Source organism: Siniperca chuatsi, linkage group LG5, assembly GCF_020085105.1.
Source record: "Siniperca chuatsi isolate FFG_IHB_CAS linkage group LG5, ASM2008510v1, whole genome shotgun sequence".
NCBI classification, from domain to species: Eukaryota; Metazoa; Chordata; class Actinopteri; order Centrarchiformes; family Sinipercidae; genus Siniperca; species Siniperca chuatsi.
In genome coordinates, this window is record NC_058046.1 from 10,653,986 (window position 1) to 10,677,383 (window position 23,398).

At 39.1% G+C, this 23,398-nt stretch overlaps 1 protein-coding gene across 1 annotated transcript in view; it reads left to right on the top strand.

Moving 5' to 3' along the window:
• Window positions 1–23,398, top strand: part of galnt9 (polypeptide N-acetylgalactosaminyltransferase 9) — an 89,048-nt gene that overhangs the window by 44,093 nt on the left and 21,557 nt on the right. The window contains exons 5-6 of the mRNA XM_044196972.1: window positions 1,978–2,175; window positions 10,281–10,398. Coding sequence (XP_044052907.1) covers window positions 1,978–2,175; window positions 10,281–10,398 — 316 coding nt within the window. The remainder of the gene's footprint in view (window positions 1–1,977; window positions 2,176–10,280; window positions 10,399–23,398) is intronic.

The window sequence follows — 23,398 nt, forward strand, 5'->3', positions numbered from 1 at the left end:
CCTCTCATTTGAGAGCTCTGGTCCTGATTGACAGGTCTCATTGTGATTATGCTGTCCCACCCAATAGGCGATATCTATTGGATTAATTCTGTCAAATATATTTTCTGCATTAATAAAATGATCATTAAAAGCATTACAAATGTCCACCTTGTTGTGAATGGGACCAGAGTCAGAGAGTAACTGGAGGGGAAGTGCTGGGTCATTCTGAGTTGTTCATCATTGTTTTCCAAAATTTAGCTGAGTTACCAGCACTCATTTGAAAGGAATTAAGATAATATTGAGATTTGGCTTTCCTGATCATAGTAGTACATCTATTTCGCAGCTGCCTGAACAAAATCCAGTCTGAAGCAGCCTCAGCTTTTCTAGCTATTGCCCATGCCGAATTCCTCTCAGTAATTACTCCAGATAGTACATGTGAGAACCAAGCAGTATGACCGTCCTTAATCCGTAATCTCCTAAAGGGAGCATTTTTGTCAGCAATAGAATTAAAGGGTTGGAGAAATATGTAAGGGCCAGCCAGGTCTGGATCAGATATGAGGGTCACCCTATCTAAATCACACATATTTAAATCATGCAGAAACTCCCTGAGTATCAAACTTCCTAAAATTCCTTTTTGGATATGATACATCGCTTTGTTCTACATAATTTCACATTCCTAATACATGAACCTCACTTGCCACAATACCGGCTTCTTTATTATAGGTGGTGTAAATCTATAGGAAATTAACTGTTGGACTATGGCATCTAGAGAAGGCATGTAGGGTTTGATGTAAAGTCTAACGCTACCCAATGGCTAGAGCACTGCTTACTGTAACTAGTTCTGCTCTCATCAACATACACAAATGCCTTTTATACATTTATTTTTAAAACGTCAATGTCTTTAAATCTTTCAAAACCATTGACCCTGTTGCTAGACGGACAGCCAGCAGCATCCACTTTCAGGACTCTTTGTGACTTGTTCTTAGTGACTTATGAGTCCTCAGGAGCTGGTGCTAAAATGCTCCATGAACTAAGACAAAAACCTTTATTAAAGTATTAAAGTTCGGACTGACAAACCCATCATTTTGAGATGTTTCTCCCAAATTGGCCTGTTAAGAGCCCCTCTTAGCCCTAAGATGTTTCGTGAATATGTCCCAGGCTCTCCATTTGATGTGCTCTAAAAGAATGTGTGCCTGCCAAAGCTGCCTCGGAGCAAAAGCCATGAGATGAAGAGTGTGGAGAAAAGCCTTTTTCAGAAACTAACTTGCAACACTTCACATAGCAGAAAATAAGGTAGAGAGTGGATAGTTGTACCAGGAGCAGCCTGTGTCTCTTTTCACCTGATGTGTTTTGCTTTATCAGGTTTTACCTTTTATCAAGTCTCTCACCGGGATAAGTGTCACATTTTGGCATTTTGTTTTCATGAGCAGCAGATATTAAAATATGATATTATTTGTTGTTCTGCGGAAAATATACTTTGCAAGACCTTCACATCATAAACAGTGGAGGGAAGCAGATCCTGGCAATCGTTTTGAATGTTAAATAAATGCTGATTCGAAAACCCATGTAAATGTAGCGCTAGAGTGAAAGTTGCGACGACATCTGCAGTCATCCATAGGTGCTCCTAGCATCATTTTGTGGAATCAGGATCTACACAAAATACCTCTGTTCAGTATGTTTAAAAAATATATTTGGGTTGATTTCCTGTTCAAAGTTTCTGTGAAACCACATTCACAGCTTTCACTTTACATTTGCATTCAGTTACATTGTCCATCTGGTCATTCCTAACCAGATTTATTCATTCTAACATTGTTTCAATATTAATACATCAAACCTCTACAGGTCAGAATGAAAATATGCACTACTTTATTATTTGCCCTGTAGCAGACTATTCTCATCTCACTCTCTTTTTTCACCTTTTGCAACTGTGCAATGAAGCTTCTGCATACTTAATTCAGAAAGTTCACTCTTAACTTCTGTCTCTTTTCTTATCCAAAGGGCTGAACCTATTCTGACCCGGATGAAGGAGGATCACACCCGCATCATCCTGCCCGCCATAGACAACATCAAGTACAACACGTTTGAGGTTCAGCAGTACGCCAATGCCGCCCATGGCTACAACTGGGGGCTGTGGTGTATGTACATCATCCCTCCGCAGGAGTGGCTGGACAAGGGTGATGAGACGGCCCCTATCAGGTGAGTGTCTTGGCTGACGAACAGCGTTCATTATAGATGAAGATTTTTGATGAAATATGGATAGCCTCGGGATATGACTTATTCATGTGTGGAACCATCAAAATAAGGTGCTCTGTAGTCCGACGGCCCACCAAAACACACAAATAAAGCCTTCCTGTAGAAAGCTGTCTAATTACCATGATGAATATCTTCATTTTGATGCAGGATCACGAGGCCACGGCGATGCAGTGTCATTAGTGTAATTGTGTGTTGAATATGAGCAGGGCATTCCATTATACCACCGCTGATTGGAGGACAACACTCGCTTGTATCATGTTTCTGTATAATCCTAGAATTGATTATGTTTGTCTTAGGTCAAATCATATTGGATTTTAATTGACTGAGAAAGAGCACAGAGTATTGTGTTGTCTTATATTCCTCTTGGTTTCAATATATATAAGCATAAAATAGTGACCAGATAGGTAAAAAGAATATCATGTAATCACAGGATTACAAGTTTGCTCCTAAGGCTAAAGAAAATTAGTATAATGCATATTTCCACAACAATAATTTCATGAGTACATGAGTTTCCATGAGCAGAAATTCTGTTTTAAATCATTAATTAATTCAAATCGCTTCTTCGCCATTTTCTCAATTGCTGTTAAGCTACTGTCAGTGACAATCAGTGCAGGATTGAGTGTTGAGTTTCCTTAAGGGTGTAACATTTAGGAGGAGCTATTGGCAGAAATGGAATATAATAGTTATAAGGATGTTTTCATTAGTGTATAATCGCCTGAAAATAAGAAGTGTTGTGTTTTCATTACCTTAGAATAAACCGTTTTTTATCTACACAGGGAGCGCATCCCCTTTCACGGAGGTCACCATGTACCACCATGCTTCTACAGTAGCCCAGAACAGACAAACCAAACACTGGCTCTAGAAAGGGCCGTTAGCTCTTTTTGCGAGTTTCGCAGTTAACATAGTTTCTCCTACACGCTTGGAAGGGGAGGGTGATGTGAGCGGTATTCAAATGGTTGCAAACTGCAATTTCAACACTAGATGCCACTAAATCCTACACACTGGACCTTTAAAGGTAACTTAAAAGTGAAAACCCTGTTAAATAGTGTTTCTGTAAAAAAGAGAAACTCACCAGCAGAGTGGTGAGTATGGCAAGACTGTAAATGGTAGACAACAGGAAAACACTGGAACTGTGGTTAGGCTTTCTGGTCACTGTCTACATCTGCATAAAGTGGTGACCTGATAGGTGCAGAGAATTTGAATATCAATGGATGTTTACCTGCTAAAGCTAAAAGAGTCAGATTTCTTATTTGTCCATTCCATGTTTTCAAATCGGTGTGGACACTAAAAGACTATTAGGAGTCACATTTTGGATGTGCGATACAAAATCTGATCCTGAGGCATGCAGCCCACCAGCATCTTCTCTTTGAATGCTCAATCAGAATTGGTCAGCACTGCCATGTAAATAGGAAAATCTTACATCATTGAACGGAGAAGATTACCATGATTTTGTTGCCACGGCAGCGTGCCTGAGCCTGTGTGAACATGAAGGCACAACAACAGGGTGACAGCAATAACTGGAAAGTGTTCAAAGCAAGAGAGGTGTATCTGCAAAAAATTGATGTGATGTCTTGAAGGACATGCAAGGAAATAAATGGCACTATGAAAATGTATGAAATATCATGACATGAATTGTCTTATGGTATGGGCATTTAAAAACTCTCTAAGGACATACTGAACATTTCATATGCTGCCTTACGTGGACAAACTGTAACTATAGTTGCTGGTGCAGGAGCCAAGTGTGCGAGGTCAAGCCAGAGCCAGCATGAAGTAGCTCATCTATTGTTTTTCGTCTTTTCCATATTCATGACACTGCTGGATTGCAAATGTTACTGTGGACTTGGTGCATTGCCACAGCAGTTTTAGTGCTATAAAATCTTGAATTCAGAACTGAGGTTTAAACACACAGGCATATGAAAGGTTTCATACCAGAATGTTTTTTTAATAGAAAAAGAAATAGTGTACTAAACTAAAATTCAACGATGGCCGAAAGGTGACCAACAGCCCATAGTCAGCTTGACTTGTGAGGACCCTGATAGAACAGCAGCCTTGATTGGTATTATGTGTCTTGTTTAAGAACACTTCAGTCAGAAAGAAATTGCTCAGATGTGTTGCTTATTTACACATCCAGCAGTTAGAGAGCAACATTATCATTCATTCTTCGTGTTTCTAGCCACCTGGCAATTGTAAGTCTAATATTCACTCTTTTAGCTCAGTTTTTGGTCTCTACTGACTCCTGAGGGAAATATCTGGCTCTTTAGCTGCCTCCACTATGTTCACCAGCTAGTCACTAACTGTTGGTGCTGAGCAGGTAGTGTACAGTGGGTTCTTAGAGTTTTTCACTAAAAGCAGCTTCCTGCTGTAGCCAAAAGCAATACACACAAGGGATGGATTTTTTTTTTTTTGAGATTTGAGACAAGTAAGATGTGGAACTTGCCAACAGGGCTGCAGCTCAATATCAGCAGGAGGTCCCTAGTATGCCTTGAATTCAGTGTATTAATTTGTACAAAAAAAGGTACCACAAGATCAAGAAGAAGCATAAAGAACATAAACAGACACAGGAAAAACTAAAGTAAAAGTAATCACATTAAGTAAATTAGCTACTGTTGCATAAGCTTCTCTGCCAGGTTGCTCAAGAGCCAAAAGCCCGATCAACTTTAGTATCAAGAATAGACATTGCAAGAATTTAAGGAGCCTGCCTGAGGATCTGAGGCTGCACACTGGCCTGCACTATTTTAGGATTGACCTTGTCGTGCTTTAATATTGATCAGTAACTCTGTCAGTTGACTCTAAACCCATCTGCAAATTGAACAGTTGCTGGAATCAGAAAAGAGTACATTTGTTGATTTGTATCACTTAAATCCTTGGCTGCTGCATTTCACTGCAAACATGAAACATACTGACGCTTACTGCCAGAATGTCGTCTAATAGCCCAAACTACTATAAGCTAAAACATTCACACATACTGTCGGATTTTGACCAAGGGCAACAAAAACTGAATTCTGAACCAGTTTCATTACCTCGCTCGGTCCAGCATAGGCAAAGCAATAACAGTTTCATTTGATACAGTTGGTTTCATACAAACAAACAATGTGATTACATTTTATACTGTGGACCTAAATATTTGATGTCTTATCAAAGCTCCATGAAAATCATGTATTATTGAGTATCAAGTACTAGACTTGAGATAAGAGAACAGATAAGAACAGCCTCAGACACTGCAGAGCTGGTTCGTGTTTCCCTATTGACACTTTGCTACAAATGGACTGATCGCCTCAAGGCCCAGCTGAAGTGTGTCGGCTGTGTGGATTTCTATTGGAAATCATTCTCCCACTTGTTTCCTCATGGTTTCTGCCCATCAACAACATAAGCTCTGTAGCCATTCAGAGCTCAGTCTCAAAGTCTTTTCTGGCTGTTTGGACACATTCAACAACAAAAGGGCACAAGAAGGCACAAAGCCTTCTTGTGCCCTTTTACTCGCTGCCACATTCTGAGTACAGAGGATTGCAACCATTTTGGAGATTTGACAAAATGAGGTTTTCTTTGGCAACTACAGCGATTATTGACAGGACAGAATAGGAAGACAGTGGAAATGGCCACCAAGTGGTTTTGATGTGTGGTCAGAAACCTGAAATCTTCAACTAAAATGACATGGAGACTGTTGTTTCCTAAGTAGAAAGCTATCTGTTTGGATAAGAGTAATGCTTTATAAGGAAGGCCCACACTAAAAATCTATGTAATTTCTTAAGATTGTCATCTGCTGTGGCCTAAAGGATGCAGTTTTGTTAAAGGGATACTTCAACAAAATGCTTCAATCTAAGCATCTTGCTTAAGCAGATACTTGAAAAAATGCAAATATGTGTAAATGCATTTGAGTACAGTACATGAATATGACGTAGGGAGACGAATAGGAGTATAAGCTTTCCCTAGATAAAAAGAAGTTTAATATAAACCATCAAATTACTGCTTAAGGAACATTTAATAGGACTATAGACAAAAAATAGAAGACATGCAATTTCCTACCTTTAGATCATCTGCCAGTCCAGTGATTATATATCCGCCATGCCTATGCAAGAGTGGCTTTGATGGTTAAATAAATTTAACAATTAACAGTTTTAACGTTTTTTTATGATAGTCAACTTATCACTTTGAAAATATTGCTGTATGAATCAAATATCTTAAAGAAAAAATATGTATTACTTTTAAAAAGCTACTTATAAAATTACTGAAAATGTCATTTATGTGTCTGCATTTTCCTCTCATACCTTACTTGAAGCATCAGGGCTTTCATACAATTTTAAATGAGAGGTCACAGACAAGCCAGATGTCAACTTCAAAAAGCAGTTCAACAGCAGTGTCTTCATCTGGGAGAGAAATAAGCAATCTTAAATGAAAATCTTTATCTTGCCAAATTGCATACATGTATCAAATGTTCATACTTCATACTGATAGCAAATGATCTGGGGGCCAAAGTTAAGGGGTGTGAAGGGCGGATGAGCCCTGCAGGCTGACCATCTGTACACTAAAAATAACTAAACCTAATGACATTAAATGAGAAATCCACCAGAAGATTCCACCATCAATCTGTGATGTTTAATGCAGTTTTTCGCTAACACATGTTCTCTCAAGTTGCTGTTTGAAAAACCTCAGAAAAGTGAGTACTCTGTGCTGTACACATGTAGGTACAAAGAGCCAAAACAACAGTGCAAAAGTGAAAAAAAAAAGTGGTGATGTAGAGAGAACAATGGCTGGGTGTGTCATTCCCACTTTTACAAAATGTTACAAAAAAACCCCACTGGAGACAGTGTTGTATTTCACACACAACTGATGACAGAGTCACACAGGGTAGACACTGCGGTGGCATTGCATCGAAGTCTATTGAACGTTTTTGTCTATGGAAAAATGGGTACCTCTACCTCTTCTATGATTGATTTCTCTTTGTTTGATTGCTGAACACTGCTGTAAAATTGTGAGTCAGTGTCACTGTTTGATTCTTGAGACCAAGTGGTCATGTACAATATTCAGCCTCTATTTTCTGCATTTGTGGAGGAACAGCTGGCTCTAATTATTCATTTAATTGGCTACAGTTAGTTGACTCTAGTAGAGGAATTACTTTTTCATGCTTAAATATTGCATGTTTGATCACCTTGCACACCAGACAAATGAGGGAGGCACCAAACGTTGCTATTATTTGTTCTCTTTTCTTCCACTAAACATTACCAATACATAACCCACCAAAGTTCTGACTATTATCAATGTGAGGCTGTTTCTTTTACGACATTAAGCCTTATCTGGTGTTGAAAAGCATCACAAACATAATGAATATGGTCAGCCAGAGGTTTTCGCTTCATCATCACATGCATCTGACGTAAGGTGCTGAGCCTGTACTTAAACACAGAAAAAGTGTTGACATTGCCAGGAAGCTTATTCTAAAGAGAACACTCAAAGAGAGCTGCACAAAGTTTGCACTGTGCAGACAGGCAAGGTAGGTCACTTGTCAAGAGAGGAGAAAGGATGAGGTGAACGGGGCTGAGTGTGTGCTGTGTCTGTCTTTTTATCTGCACAGTGAGTGCAAATACTGGCACTTGAAAGCCTCCCTGTCACCACCTTATAATTTAAACAAAGACTGTATGAGGCAATAAGAGTGTATAAGTTAGCAAGCATGAGTAATTTTAACAAGTGAGGAACAAAGGTATTAAGAATAATTAGCAGACATTCTAAGCATTAATTTGAGTATTTACTGTATTTTCCACTAAGAAGTGTTTGTCACTGTAATTTGTTGGATGTCACATAAATAATGAGCTAATAGTGCTAAGCTAGCACCATTAACAAAAATCAGTTGTGACTTCACACTGTTGTTTCTTTAAAATGTCTTATTTTGAGCAACTTACATCAATTTGACACTACTCATATAACACATACTATGAATGTCAAGCCATAAAGATTTATGTCAGCAAAAATGGTATGAAAGCTTTTCTTGGAGATATAATGGCCCAGGAGGGTTTACATCCATCCCTGCATCAGAGATTTATTTATCTACTGATCAAGGATTCTCAAAATAACAGTGCATGGTGGTGGTCCAGACAGTGTTTTATATTGGGTCTAAACCTAAAAGCACCTTTCTTTTTGGCTCACACACTTAATGGCTCAGTGCACTCTTTTAATACAGAGTCAATGAATCATAATGCAGCTCCCTCCTTCTAGTATTTCCTGCTGCCATGTCTTTCAAACTGAAGTGGAAGACAGACATTTGCCTCTCCTGTGTCTGTGTGTGTGTGTGTGTGTGTGTGTGTGTGTGTGTGTGTGTGCAATAATATATGGTGAACTTACCCGGGGCACCATTCCAGAAAAAAGAATAAAGCCACTCATTGGTCACTTTAGAGAAAAAAATAACGCAGCTCAGTACTCTGTATGCATGTAATGCTTTTTGTGGGGCTTTGTCCCAGAGCACTTATGAACTGACAGATAATAGTAGTGAAAAGCAGCCCTGTGGGGACAGCAGCTGAAGTGGGACCATTTCTTTTAGTAAAGGCGGAAAGTAACCACTTTCTTTAGTGAAAAACACTCTCTATCTCTTGCTCTACTAGCTGAACTTGGTACCTTTCAAGTAGGTTCTTCTGTTAAAACATTAGTGATAAGTATAATGAAATCTGACAATTACAGTTAAAATTTTAACTGTAATTTTTATTTTTATTTTATTCTGGATTGTTGTACTGGACTAGGTGGGGAAAATGACTTGTGTCATGTTTTATTTTCTTCTCTATCTTAGTTAGTTTTTGCTAACTAATTTTACTCTAACAATGTATCAAATTACTATGTGTAATATGAACGGTGTAGCTCACCTCTGTAGTTCTGCTCAGTGATACAGAGCATTTTAGCATCTTTCAGTTCACTGTTTTGGTTTTACTTTACTGTTTTGGTTCACTCTCACTGCTCTCATCAACCTCATTTCCAGCAGCAGCGGGCAACTGTTTTCAGCAAAAAGCTCTGATATACCCACTGTACACTACAAAGATAGACAAAGTTAGCAATTAGCTAATGAACACAGTGGAGCATTTAGCAGCTAAAGAGACACATTTTCAGGAGTTGGTGGAGACTAAACCAGAGCTAAAAGAGAGTGATTGTTGGACTTAAATTCATATGGTGTCCAGAAATTTGACTCCAAATGAATGCTAATGTTGCTTTGTGTCTGCTGAATGTGTAATTAAACATGTTCGCTAAAACTTTATTAGATAATAATATGTTGTGTTTACAGGTTGTTCCGCTGACCCAAATGGCAACAAGAGATTGATTGACTTGATACACAAAATCCAGTAGCCCTCCCAAAGTATGGTGATTGGATAAAAGACATCTCTGCCTCAATCACAGTGGCTGCTTTTTTATACTATACCAGGCTGAAATGAGCTGATGATAAATTCAAATCATTTCCATATTGTCACTCTGGTCTCTCTGGTAAAAGGAAGGCCCAACAGAATACTGTGAATACTCAGAAGTTGGTAACTGCAGCAGTTTCCTCATCATCTCATTGTCACACAGTATATATACGGATATACTGTATCTTAACCTCGTATAAGACTGTGCAGTTCGTTCTAAACCAATGGAAACAAGAGTCTCTCTATGTTGCACACATGCATCAACCACAGTTTCAAAAAACTCAAAAATCACATTTTATCTCCAGTAAATGAGTTTTTCAGTCTTGATAAGTGGTTGAAAGATTTTTTTTTTTCATTTTCATTTCACCATAAAATCCATCTTCTCAGTGCATAAACATACTCTTGCAAGTTTTTAAATCATGGAGGAAAAACCCAAACTGTTTCATATCTGGACATTTACATTCAGTTGATCAATACTAAGACTATAACTTTACTATGAAAACACTGAGACTAATGCTTGATGTATTTTTCCACACACATTCAAAAAACCTTCTAAAACCTGAGATGCTTTCTGCCTTGATTACATTGAATGTTTTAGCATTCTCTGTGTGTGTATAACGTTTTAGTGGCTGGATAATAATGTTCAAAAGATGCTGTCTCTCTCTGCTTATCCAGAACTCCAGCTATGATTGGCTGCTCCTTTGTGGTTGATCGGGAATACTTTGGCGACATTGGTCTGCTGGATCCTGGCATGGAAGTTTACGGAGGCGAGAACATTGAGCTCGGCATGCGGGTAAGGACCACAAATTATTAACCATGCTGTTGTTGAAATGCATTCAAATTGGAAGGAGACTTTGATAAATAACTTGAAATGTAGACTTTCTCCTTTTTTAAACTGAATTAAAAGTCACTGTGTTAAGCAGAAGATGAAATTCCTCACAGAATTGCTGCAAGAAATGTTGGTTTTAATGAGCCATTCCTTCAAAGCTAGAGGTTTTTTTGTGTGCAGTTGTACACCAGGAAGGCCACACAAAAAGCCATAATTACAAATCCAATATTTGAGGGGGTAATATTTAGATGTACAGTCCTGGTCGGAAATGATTTGTGAGGTCTATATTCAGACTTTGGAACAACTTATGATGAAGTTTTCTTATGTTTCCAGGCTGGAGGGATACAGCTTAAGATGCAAAACCCAGGGGCGTCAACAGAAGCCATGATTAAACTTTGCAAAGTTTCTTAGATGGGAGTGGAGGAAAGAAAAAATCCCCTTAATGCAAATCTTCAGCCAAACCAAAGGCTCTAAAGCCTGTATATGGAAAATGTAAATCTCTTTTACTGCTGCTTTGAGTTGAATTTAACGCTTCATGTGAGCGAAGGGCTTGCTGAAGAATTGGTTAGCGTTTAAATTCAGAAAATGTTTCTCTCCAGCCAAGTGGAACCATTCTGAATCTAAACGCACTCCTTCAGCTTACTGGAATGAGATATGCTTGAAAGATCTCACTCCTTCGTTTAACGTCATCCCCACATCCATTTCAAAATCTCGAGATGGCTTCAACGACACCTCTGAAGTGTAGCCCGCCTTTGAAAAAGCACTTGAGTGGAGGCTGGAGAATAGATCTTGGTTTACAGATTGCTGCAGTGCTTTATTGAAGCCAGAGACATTTACAATTGTTGGTGACCATTTCAGAGCGTCTCATTATTCCACATAGAGTGGCTTTTTCTCTCCATCAATAGTGTTTTTTTGCCATCGACAATGCCACAATGATCTAGCTTCTTGTGTCTTTATCTGATAGTTGTTTTGCACATATCATAGAGTGATAACTCAGCATCATGTATTATGTGACAACTGCCAACGGCCTCCCCCAAGGTTACACAGTGTTTTCTCATTCAGTAGAGCTGCTTATATATACCTAACAAACCATGCAACTGAGTTAGACAAGGTTCGTGGGGGAGATCAATTCAGCTACAGCAGCTAAATAAAGTTAGCACAACTCTGTTGAACTATGTGATATAGTATAACAGTGAAGTTCTTTTGGCTCTCACACACACAAGCTCCTCATTGACTCTTTTTTTCACTGTGAATATTTACTGTAGCTTTTTGATGCATGAAGTGAACAGAATATGCCTCTCTGTCTGTGAACACAATGCCATCACAAATGCAATTACCTCTCCTCCTGTTTGGCCTGTCCGTGTGGAAATTAAACACATGCCACAGAAAAGGGGCTATTCAGCACATGTACAAGCTTGAATAGGTCTGCAGTCAACAACTAGCTTCAACCACTCATATTGTACAGCCGCTAATGGAATGGAGATGGGCTTCTGGCGAGTGGATGGCAATTACTCCTCTAAGGCTACTGCAGCTCAGGCAGCTCATTGTAGCGCCGTTTGAGGAGTTGCCATTTGGGATAGGCTTGATTGACAAGAACATGTTTAACAATTAGACGGGGCAGCTCTTGATAGCTGAGCCTGCCCAGGACCATCTGACTACAGGGGGCTGATGAAAGGCAGGGTTCACACTGAAAGGTTATGGCGTATTTATAATTTACTGTGCGCTCCGGCTTCTGTAGCTTGCTCTGAGTAAAAAGGCTTCCAGGATCCAAAGAACTGGCCTCTTTGTAAGCAGAAAGAAGGCTAGGATGTGCAGGGCTAATAAAACAGTACATAGCACTACGTATGGTGTTGTTTCCATGAGGATGAGAATGAAATAAAACCAAGGGAAGGGAAAATAAATCATAGATCCCACTGAAGTCTTCTGTTTGTTCAGGTGTGTAATAATTTACAAGGTAGGGCCTGTAAATGAAAAGTAATGAACAGAGAGAGGATAAAACAGAGACAAAGAAAATGGATATGTAAAAGATGTTCCCAGCATGATGTTGTGAAAGATGGAGACATCATCTACAGCAAAATCAACTAGAATCAACTAGATGTAATACTTACTGTTACTGGTTTGGCGACTGATGCTTCTTAACTTCATATCACATTTTTCCCTTTTGCCACCTCTACTAGCAACATAGGAATTTGATATCTTCACCTTTTAAATAATTGTAAATGGCTTAACAGAACACCCTGCTTGCCATGAGGCTCTGTTTCTCTCAGAGAAAAAATGGTTGGGGACAGAAATGATGAATTCTGCCAGAAGTGTCAATATGAGTTTATCGTGTAATGCGTCTCCCACCCCTCCTACATTGCTCACTCTTTGCTGATAGAGCATCTCAGGAGACTAGGACATTGCCTTTCATTTCAAAGTTGCTGTGGTAACTCTGTCAGCAAATATAATACTACATCAAATTAATCAAGGGTCATCCCTGCAGCTGCTGCTCCTGCTAGTTCCACTGAAACCTGATGTGGAGTGAAACCTTTCTACATATATTTTATATTCAACTTTTGCGAAGCTATCAGCTCATATAGATTTAGATAAGGGAATGACAATCAACTGTGTGTTTAATTTGAATCTGTGCACTGGTGAGTAAACATTATCTACTGGGGTTTGACTGATTTGTGTTTTTCAAATGTACACAGTGATGCCATTATATAGGGTTAGGATGTTGTCAGGGGCCCTTTATTTATACTATATTTAATATCCTCTCATTTTTCATTGTAAAGTAAACGATTTTCCTAGCATTTGAAACAGCATTTAGACCATTATAAAAACTCTTAGGTGAAACAGGGATACTTACCACATTTAAGTGAACAATAATCCTTAAAAATATTAGAAATTTAAAGAGACAGGTTTAGGAAGCTGTGATCAATGCAATATGATGGAGTGTTTTACTTTACTCACTATGATGATTGTGTTTATTTGGCATGTGTATTCTTTTTTTCTGGAAGTAACAAAAATCTCCTAACTCATTTGTATGTTGAATCATAACAGTAACAAAAATAAGAAATTAATTGGACAAGATTAAAGTATTTCAATCAATATAAAAAAAACTATTTACTATTATAGGCTTGTCTACACAGGAGGCGTTTCACCTGCGTTTTTCAGACCTCCATGTCACACGCATCTGTTTAAGGCTGCTTGATTTGTTTTTGATTGCTGGCATTTTGGTAACATATAAAAGCTGAGGCAGGAGAAGGGAGAGCTTTTTGCAAGGAGTACGTACCAGTGCAGACCTGGTAAATACGGCACTCAAAAAAGTAGAAAAAATGTGTACATTTTTGTCAGCACTGCAACATCTGACATATTTGTCTAACCCTAGTTTGTAATGCGCAGTGACTAAGCACCAAATGCAGTTCAGCCTAAACAATTATTTACAGTTGATCGTCATTTAGAGAAAACTAAAATTACAACATCCAATCATGCCTTTTCCCTTAAATCCTAACTTCCTATGTTGTGTACTAATTTGGTTAATACAAATGTTTTGCCAGCCAACATGATGGTAACCTCTTTTCTGCCAACAAAGGCCAATCAGAGTCTAGATGGGCTTCCCCACACAATATGCTACTGTGCTCACTTTGCCATTAGGAAACCATCCAAGCTGCTTTATGAAATCTGTCTTGTTTTCATAACAGTCCAATCAATCAGTCACTTCAAAATCCAAGAAACTCATGAGGTGGCCTGCTTGTCTCAGTGACATTTATTAAACTCACCAGGAACGCCTTTCAGAAGTAATGAACCAAAAAATTATTCTTTTTTTTTTTCCTTCTTTGAAGTCTCGTCTCCATAACCACCTGGGCTGGGCCTCGAGGCATCTGGTCAAAATCTCTCTGTAGTGAGGAGAATGGAGCTAATTAAAGTCTAGCAGCACCAGCAGCTAGACAGGAGTGGGACATAATTACACTTCACTTGGTCCCCTCTGCATCCCAAGCAGAGTTATAGCAGTGTGATGACAGTTTACAGTACAACAGTTCAGTTCAATTTATTATTTTGGGTTTAGATTCGATTTTCCAGCAGTTTTATGTCTTAAAGGTCCAGTGTGTAACATTTAGGAGGAGCTATTGGCAGAAATGTAATATAATATTCACTAGTATGTTTTCATTAGTGTATCACCTGAAAATAAGAATCGTTGTGTTTTCATTACTTTAGAATAAGACCTTTATATCTACAGAGGGTGTGTGTCCACTTCCATGGAGGCCACTATGTTGCACCGCCATGTTTCTACAGTAGCCCAGAACGGACAAACCAAACACAGGCTCTAGATTCTCCTACACGCTTGGAAGGGGAGGATGATGTGAGCGGTATTCAAATCGTTGCAAACTGCTATTTCACCGCTAGATGCTACTAAATCCTATACACTGCTCCTTTAAATATTAAACAGAAAATATACTACTATACATAATTCACACATTAATTTTAAAAATACAGTGGCTATTGAGCAGAGGTTTTTCCACACTGTTAGAGGCACCTCCCCAGGGGGGCACGGGAGAATCGTGTGTGGTGGGGGGATTTGAGGCAAAGATACTGTGTGAGGTCAAAGGGACAGGTGCATGCCAGTGAACAGGAAGTTAGTTATTGTAGTTTGACTCACCAACAAGGTCAGCAGTTGGAGCAGCTGCAGTTACTTTGACACACAGCTCATGGAGCCAGTTAAGGTACTTTAAAACCTCGAGTGCCCAGTTGCCACAAGTCAGTTTGTGTGAGTCATAACTCAAATTTTAACACACAGACATGATACAAATTTTTTTAGATTCGGTGTGATTTACACTTCCCAAGAATATCCTTATGATATCCTCAGATGTCCATCATGGATAAACATCCATAAATCCACTTAGAAATCATAGAAAAAAGACTCCAGAACTTGCCTGTGAATCATCACATTTTTAAGTATTCTTCAGTATCAAATGTGCCAAAGTGTAAACAAATAAAGGCTAAATAAATGGGGCTCAAGTTGTGGCCCACTGACAACAAACGCCGGGATTCCACCGGACACGGCTTTATAACGTCGCGTCTGTGACCCGGTTTTATTCTGTCCTCTAAGCTTCATACCCCACTGGGAGCGTTTCAGAAGCAGAGCGTTAGAAATTATTGTATGCAATGAATGTACGGTACTTAGCCTTAACCAACACAGAAAGGATTCCTTCTTTGTTTTTGTTGATGACAGATGAACGGCAGACCCATGGTGCCTAGCTGTACAGCATCAGCTGTTGCTGAAGTTGAAGTTATACAATCCTGGAATAGACAGGACCAACTCATCACACCAGTGACTCTTTTCTATACAACTATTGGTTGAATTGGTGATTGCTGCTTATATTCAGCTTCTGTGCAGTTCACTTCAGTTCATTCCAACTGGGAGAGGAAAAACTTTCCAAATTATTATTGTGATACAGTATGTCATTTTGTAACAAAGAACATTTATTCATGGTCAACTATTGTAGATTATTGTTTAACTATAACAACCTTTACCTAAAAGATGGATTATCTGTTGACTAGGATACTTCAATTACCAGTCAACCAGACAATCAACCCAAAAGCCCATATTACAGTATTCTGCATCTTATGTCACCCATTACTCTCATATCACAGTCCTTCTAAATTGTATGAGGAACCCTCCAACCTGGTGCATTATTAAAAGTATTAATGTTTATATTAAGAATTGACCCTTTAAATCACCTATAACAGAGCTAATATTTCCACTCAGATGCTCCAGTGTTTCCCCAAACATTATATTATAAATAAATATTTAGATATTAAGAAAAGCCACTTGACATTTAAGGTTGAAATAATGTCCCTTAATCATCAAGTACTGCATTTCTAAATGTTGTGCTGTTATTTCCACGTTAAAAGAAAAAAAGATTGTTAGGTTGTTAGGAAGATTAGACATAGATTGCTCACACAGCCCGGGAACCTGTATACCTGAATGGCAGATTTTCACTCAACTCACAAAACCTCCGTGATACATCTAAATTAGCATAATATGTTGTAGAATTTTAGTGTTATTCATGTGGTCCATGTATCCATGTGGTTATGTATCAACATTTATATGCACTGTTGAACTTCCTTGTGAACTTCCTTCTCCTTACGTTAGGCGCATCTATGTGCTGTTTTTACCTCAAAGAAAGAGTTCATCAAGCTAGCAGCACAACACATGAAAGCAGCCAAATCTGTAAAGTTTCCACAAGTAAGCCTAACTCCTGGAGAGGAGCAACTAACGCTGGTGGCTGGGGTCCCTTTGCAGCTTGGGGGAAACCGGCTACATCCCAGCCTCATACGTCCATAAAATACGGGTAAACGCCACTTTCTGACCTGGGTGTTTTTTGCTCCTCTTTTTAGCTACCTAGCTGATGTCAATCTGCTTGTCAGAAACAAAACCCCCACAGCGTTTTTCTCTCTTACCGCACAAGTGCTTCACTCCAGCGCTTCTCTGCCAGAAAAATTCGCTAGGCTATATGGACACAAGCCCTTATGGGATTAAAGCTTCACACATCCACGAGAAAAGGCAAATATTTAAAAGATCGATCTCAGATTTTATAAATTGATATCTGATAATTCAAATGAAGTTCGATTTGAATCAGAAAATCGATTTTTTTAAACCCAGCCTGAATTATTTCAGGCGGTATAATAACAGGTGCTGCTTCAAAGCAGTTGGTAGATGCAGTCAGATGTTGCTTTTACTGTAGTATATTCTGAGAACGTCTGCCCCACTGATATAAATATGAAACCTGGACACTTTAACATGGTTGATTACCCTCACAAGCCATCTGGATTTGTACATCCAAATGGATTCAAAGGGAGTTGACACACTCCAGTTGTGTTACTTTGTTAAAAGTGTGATGACAATACAATGTATTGTACCGACTCTTGTATGTATGCTTGTTTGTATAATAAAGATTTATTCCACATTTTACTTGAATATTTCCCGTTGCACTCATGATACTGGGATACAGGAATTTCTATTATATTAAAGTTAAACATGATGTTTTCAGACTGTCAAAAGAATTGTTTGAGTGAAACAGAGCCCTCAAATTTTTCTCTTACCCACCTTAAAAGTTCAGCCTGCAATTTTGAGAATGACTTTCATTTTATTTTGTGTTTTTTTCTAATGTATGGGTGGAAGTTGAGCAGGGGATGAGGAGGTGGACAGTGGTTGACTTAAGCTGGATTTATACCTCTTATGCCGTACCTACGGTAGCTGTGTACTTAGGCTCCGAAGCTATGCCATAGGCTACACTGTAGCTGATGTGTGCTTCCTCAAAAATGTAACAACATATTGGGACTACAGCGGTTATGGAGATAGCACGTGGGGACTGTAAAAACTGCGACTGGCTGCTTGTGTTTTATCCCACAAATTTCTGATGCTGGTAGAGATTGATTAGAGCGAATACAAAATAACGCAAGTTGAAAAAAGGCTCCATTATCTTCTAACACATTCTTTCACATCTAACATGCAACACTGCAAACCTTCTGCTCACTACGGAAACAATAAATACAGTGACAGCTCTATGGCCGATCACATATCATACACCTAAGCTGTAGGTGTCTAGGGTAGGACTCCCATTAACACCATGCATCAAGTGTAAATCCAGGTTTACATTGAGAATCAGGAGAATGCATGACTCCTAACACCATCAAAAACATGTTGGCTCTGCTTTTCACAGAAAGTGACCCTAAAAATAGAAAACTTGCTATATTTCGGTAGTGAAATAATCTTAATTCAGGCCGCCTAGCCCATAAATCACAAGTACAGGACCATGACATTTCGCAAGTAACTCTGCCAGGTGAGTGTATTGTTGTTGTGGTTTTCTGTCAACTTTCTGAAAGAATGCAGTAACATGATGGTAATGCCATGCTTGACACTGATCCTTTCCAAGGACTAACACAGTAAATGTTAATGTCATCTACAGGTAACAATGAGTTATAAGAGGCGGATGTGATAAGCTCAGAGCAAGTTACTTCCTGATAAACCTGGTTCCTTTTCGGAACAGGAGAGCTGTGTGCACTCTCTCTGTCCATTCATAGCATATCACACCAAGAATTCTCTTGTGCTGGGTAAGTGTAAGTGTGTGTGTGTGTGTGTGTGTGTTTTGGTGGGTTGTCTAATGTATTCAACATACAGGAACATTCAGATGATACAGATTATACCTTGGACATTTCTGACATACACCCAATTAGAACAACTGACCAAACCTCTGTAGTGCTCGCCTTGGATTCGTACAGGCTACATCCCTCCACAGTGAAAGCAGTCACCTTGAAAAGGGCAGGAATGTCGTTATGAGGCAGCAGTAAGCCCCAGCCATCTGTGGACACCAGCCATTCTGGCAGCTTCAAAATCACCAGCATGCCCATGTCCATCAAGCAGTAAATGACAGTGGGCGCTGACCATATGTGAGCCCTTTCCAACAAACTGAGTCATTCCAAAGATGAGAACAAATCTCAGGCATCTGAGGGATTCTGATATTACGCTTCATCAACTGGAAGAGACAAATGCGGAGAATTATTGGATGAATGCCATAATCAGCAATGCTCTAGGAGCCTGTGGACAAGGCAGCATATATTAAACAATCTGGTTACATACAGTACAGTACAGTATCCTTTACTGACTTCTGCATATATAACTCCTGTGGGAATTTTATCTGTTACAAGGCTGTGGTATTTGAGTCAGGCCTATGGTAGTTTTAACTACAACCCTGCTGTTTGCTCATACCATCCCTGGTACATGACTGATTCATTCTCTCACAGCACTGCTACAGCATGGCAGGAACCATCTGCTCTCCATCAATACAGCCCGCGTAAAGGTAACAATAGCATTGGATATTGATTGGGCATTTGTCTTTTTCAATGCCTGCATTATTTAGTGGCTGAATCAATCCATAGGGCTTAATGGACTCAGGTTTGCTTACTCTATGGTTCATTACTGTATGTTCCAGCCTGCATCCATCTCAGGGAGGATAGACAAGTGAGAATAGATGCAGCTATAAAAGTTCTGTATACAAGACTCAGATCATATATTGTTTCAGAGGAATTACTGCAGCTATTGAAGGACTTACTGCCGACATATGGTGAAGTGGAGCAGCTCTGCATATGGTTTGTGTTGTTGTGGAATTTACCGTAGGGTTTGCATTCAATCAGCTGGCATTATAAAACTCACAATTGCTCACAATTTGCATTTATCGGTGCGTTCCATGCATAGATTAATTCAAGACTTATATTGTCTTGTTGTTACTTCAGGTCCTGCTGATCCAGGCTATATCTGTAATTTATGCCTCAACAGATTGTGTGCATGGACAGCACATTTTATGTTTTCCATTTAACAATGACATGTAGCACACGCCTCAGCCTGAAGTGGCTTGGAAAAGATGACATGGCTTCTTGAGCATCAGCATACCCCAGAGAGTTGCTGCTTTGGTGTTCAGGGCCAGAGGGATAAGTAATTAGACAGACCTTGTCAGCTTGCCTATTATCCACGTGAATCATAAACTTCATTAAAAACCTCTTTTTAAAAGTGACTGCAGATACTCCCACCTTAATTTGAGCACATTTTGACAAGGTAATTAAAATCATTTCAGATGAATTGTGCATTTTGCATCCTTCTGATACTCAGGACAACTGAATTATATGGAGAAGCATCAAAAGCTCTCTCTGTGGATAGTATCATCACCAGGAAATACAGTAACATTTAACAAGCACAGACAGGCTCATCTCATCATTATCTGAGCATTAGTTAATCTGTTCACGTAATTGCCTCTGTTGGATGGCTCAGACTCAGGCTGAAAACTTGAAATGATCTGACAAGGCCAAAGTATTTGAAGAGTACTAGCACGCTCTGATTTGGCCACACCAGCAAATCTGCAGGCATATCAAAGACAAAGGGCAGCAACTGGATGAAATAAGCTTTTGACAGGCACAGTTAAAATGGACTCTGCATCTATCTATCTCTCCATCAAGATCCTCCATTTTATGGATGTATGAGGAGGAGAGGTAGGAAAAGAAGGCATGAAATGAAGTGATAGGCCATGGGGAGTGGTTCATATCTAGCCTCTCAATAGAGAAGGAGGGAGCCTTCAGTTCTTAACCCTTTGAAACATCACTTATCATTACACAAGACTTGAGTGGAAGTTGGTGGAGGTGGCTAGCATGGCAGTGGATCTGTGAGATATCAACTAACTGAGGAAAATGGGTAACGAAACTTAAAAGAATAGTTAAACATTTTGGGAAATACTCTTATTTGCTCCTATTCAATACCACTTTTGTCTGTACGGTAAATACGTAGGTTCCACCAGTAGCCTAGCTTAGCTTAGCTTTGAAAAGACCAGAAACAGGGGCAACAGCTAGCCAAGCTCTGTCCAAAGGTAAAAAGAAATTCCCCAAGCAGCCCCTCTAAGGCTCACTGCTTAAAACATCATATAACACTTGTTTATCCATACAAAAATAGGAGTGTAAAAATATCACATTGTGGTTTTAAACGTGGTCATGTGCAGGACAATTTTTTGTCCAGACGCAGTGACTTCCTGTTTTTGATATCAATCAAAGGAAATTTAAAAAAGTAAACAAATTAAATTAAATATAAAAGTGTCTAAATATAATAAATAAACGATAACATAAATAAAAGTCAATATACCTTAATCAGGGGCCACAAAAAATAATTCTTTAAAATATAAAAGTGTGTGGTCACTTTTTCTTAATTTGTCATTTGTTATAAGGGTTAATGTATCTCTGTACACATTGAATTCAACCACAAAGATATTAAGGCTGGGGAAGGACATGAAGAATCTTGCTTCATGTATATGAAATTTACTACAAGTACAAGATTTGTCACGTAACTCAAAGGTTTATTATTACATTTGAATTTAGTAATAATGTCTTTAGGCTTAATTGTTATAGAATGTCCAGCATAGACAAATGCATAGACAGTCAATGGCCGTATGATGCATCGCTTTAAATGTTGCTGGTGCATGGAATTGTGGGACGGCATTATCTCCTTTCCTTTTGTAAAGGGTGGTCCAGTGTACCCCATGCTAAAGGAGATAAGAAAGGAAGCACTGAAGCACCTTTTCTTAGCATTTAGAGAATTCGACCAGCTCTTATCATGGCTGTCATTTCACTCAGTTAGGAACCTTCCTAAGCAAAAACGACAATTTGACCGCAACCAATGACTCTGTGACTCAGGGTATACTTTGCTTGGTGCTCAGATTTCTGCCTTTCCACCCTCCTCCAACAGACACAAAGAAAAACACTTATTACTACACACTGTTATTTTGCGTACTGGTTAGCCCCCTAACTAGATGTTACGTTGTGAGGGCACTGTCATAATTAGTCATAAATTAGTTAATGCGCATGTAACTCTTAAAATGCCGATGTGAAATGGAAGCATCTGGCTTTATCTCATGAGAGTGCCTGAGATCGTCTTAAAGTTATAATTCATGAGATCAAAAACAAATGGCACCTAAATTCCTGTTAGAAGAGTGTGTGTTTTATGCTGAGTGATAGATTTCAGTTATTAAATCAGGCTGTTTGTAGTTCTTCACATTATGTTACCTCTGTATTTCCCTGTTGATGTTCTTCTCAGTCACACAACAGCTTTGAAAAATGACTTGCTACCATGTGATATTCACAGCTTTCTGATCTGGAAATTATTGTTGGTATGAATAAACATTGCATAGATAGTGACACCCGAGCTGATTCTAAATAAGGAAAAAGGTTAGCCCCATGCCTGTTTTAATATATTCTGCCTTCTCTGTGTTTAATAACAGTTTTGCCAGCAGAGAATGATTCACCACATCACAGAGAAATCAGATTGTATACACTGTACCCCACAAAATCACTTGATATTTGTCGTAATGTCTTTCTCCCCATAACCTTAAACAAGGATGAGAGAAGATATAAACATGCAGTCTGGCTAGCCTGCACCCTTAATAAGCATTTCCTGGCATTTCTTTGAAACGGGTGAGACTTTTTGGGATGTTATCCTGCAAAAAGACATCTCTTGGGATTGCAGAGTGGAGAGCATTTCAATTAAAAACAGGGACATGTAAAATTCCCCAGACCCAACCGAGTGCACAGAACTCATTATCTCAAGTGGATACAGCAAGTCTGTGGATGGCTTTCATCCAAGTTAATTGTGAAAATGTCTGTGTGATCTTGGAGGAAGTCCTGTGACGCAGGTCTGCGTATGAATACACCTAACTTTACTAAGAGTACATAAAGTGTTTTTGTGTAGGGTCTATTGGCACTGCAACCTTGTTCCAACACTGCACAGATTAAGAACTTGTAAATATGTTTTTTATGACTTCCGTCCTGAACTTAAAGCTGCTATAATCAATATTTTTATAATAAAGAATGGATGAAACAACTATGTGTAATAGGTTTGGCCAGTATAAAGGTATTACGGTATACCAGGGTATTTAGAAATCCTGAAGGTATGATTTTCAATACTGTCAAAAATACAGATGCTCCTCTTTCTGATGGCTCTGATGGCTTTTTTTTTTGTCTGTTTTAGTTGTGTTTTATGTTGATGTACGTCCGGGAGTCTGCACAGGGTGTTTTATTTTGAAAATTGGCCAGATCTCTATGCCGTTTCTGTGCCTGACTTCCTGCCTGGTTCATCTGCTCTGTGCAGCTTGACGCTTCCATCAAAAAAATAAACTTGCCGCCTATTCACCGCAGAGCAGAGAGCCGCTTTTGGGACGCTGCTAGTTCTCTCATCTTGAGTTGAGTCGCAATGCTTATAGCAATGCACAGATTTGATTGGCTGAGTAGCATCACGTGAGATGATTTACAACGCTTGCAACTGGTCTATGAGTTTTCTGGTTGCTAAACCAGCACTGTAAAGACTAGAATAGCTGCATCTGCAGTTAAAATAGTAACGCTCCGGCTCTGCAGGGCGATATTTCTCCCAGATTGTCAACAGGACATCCAG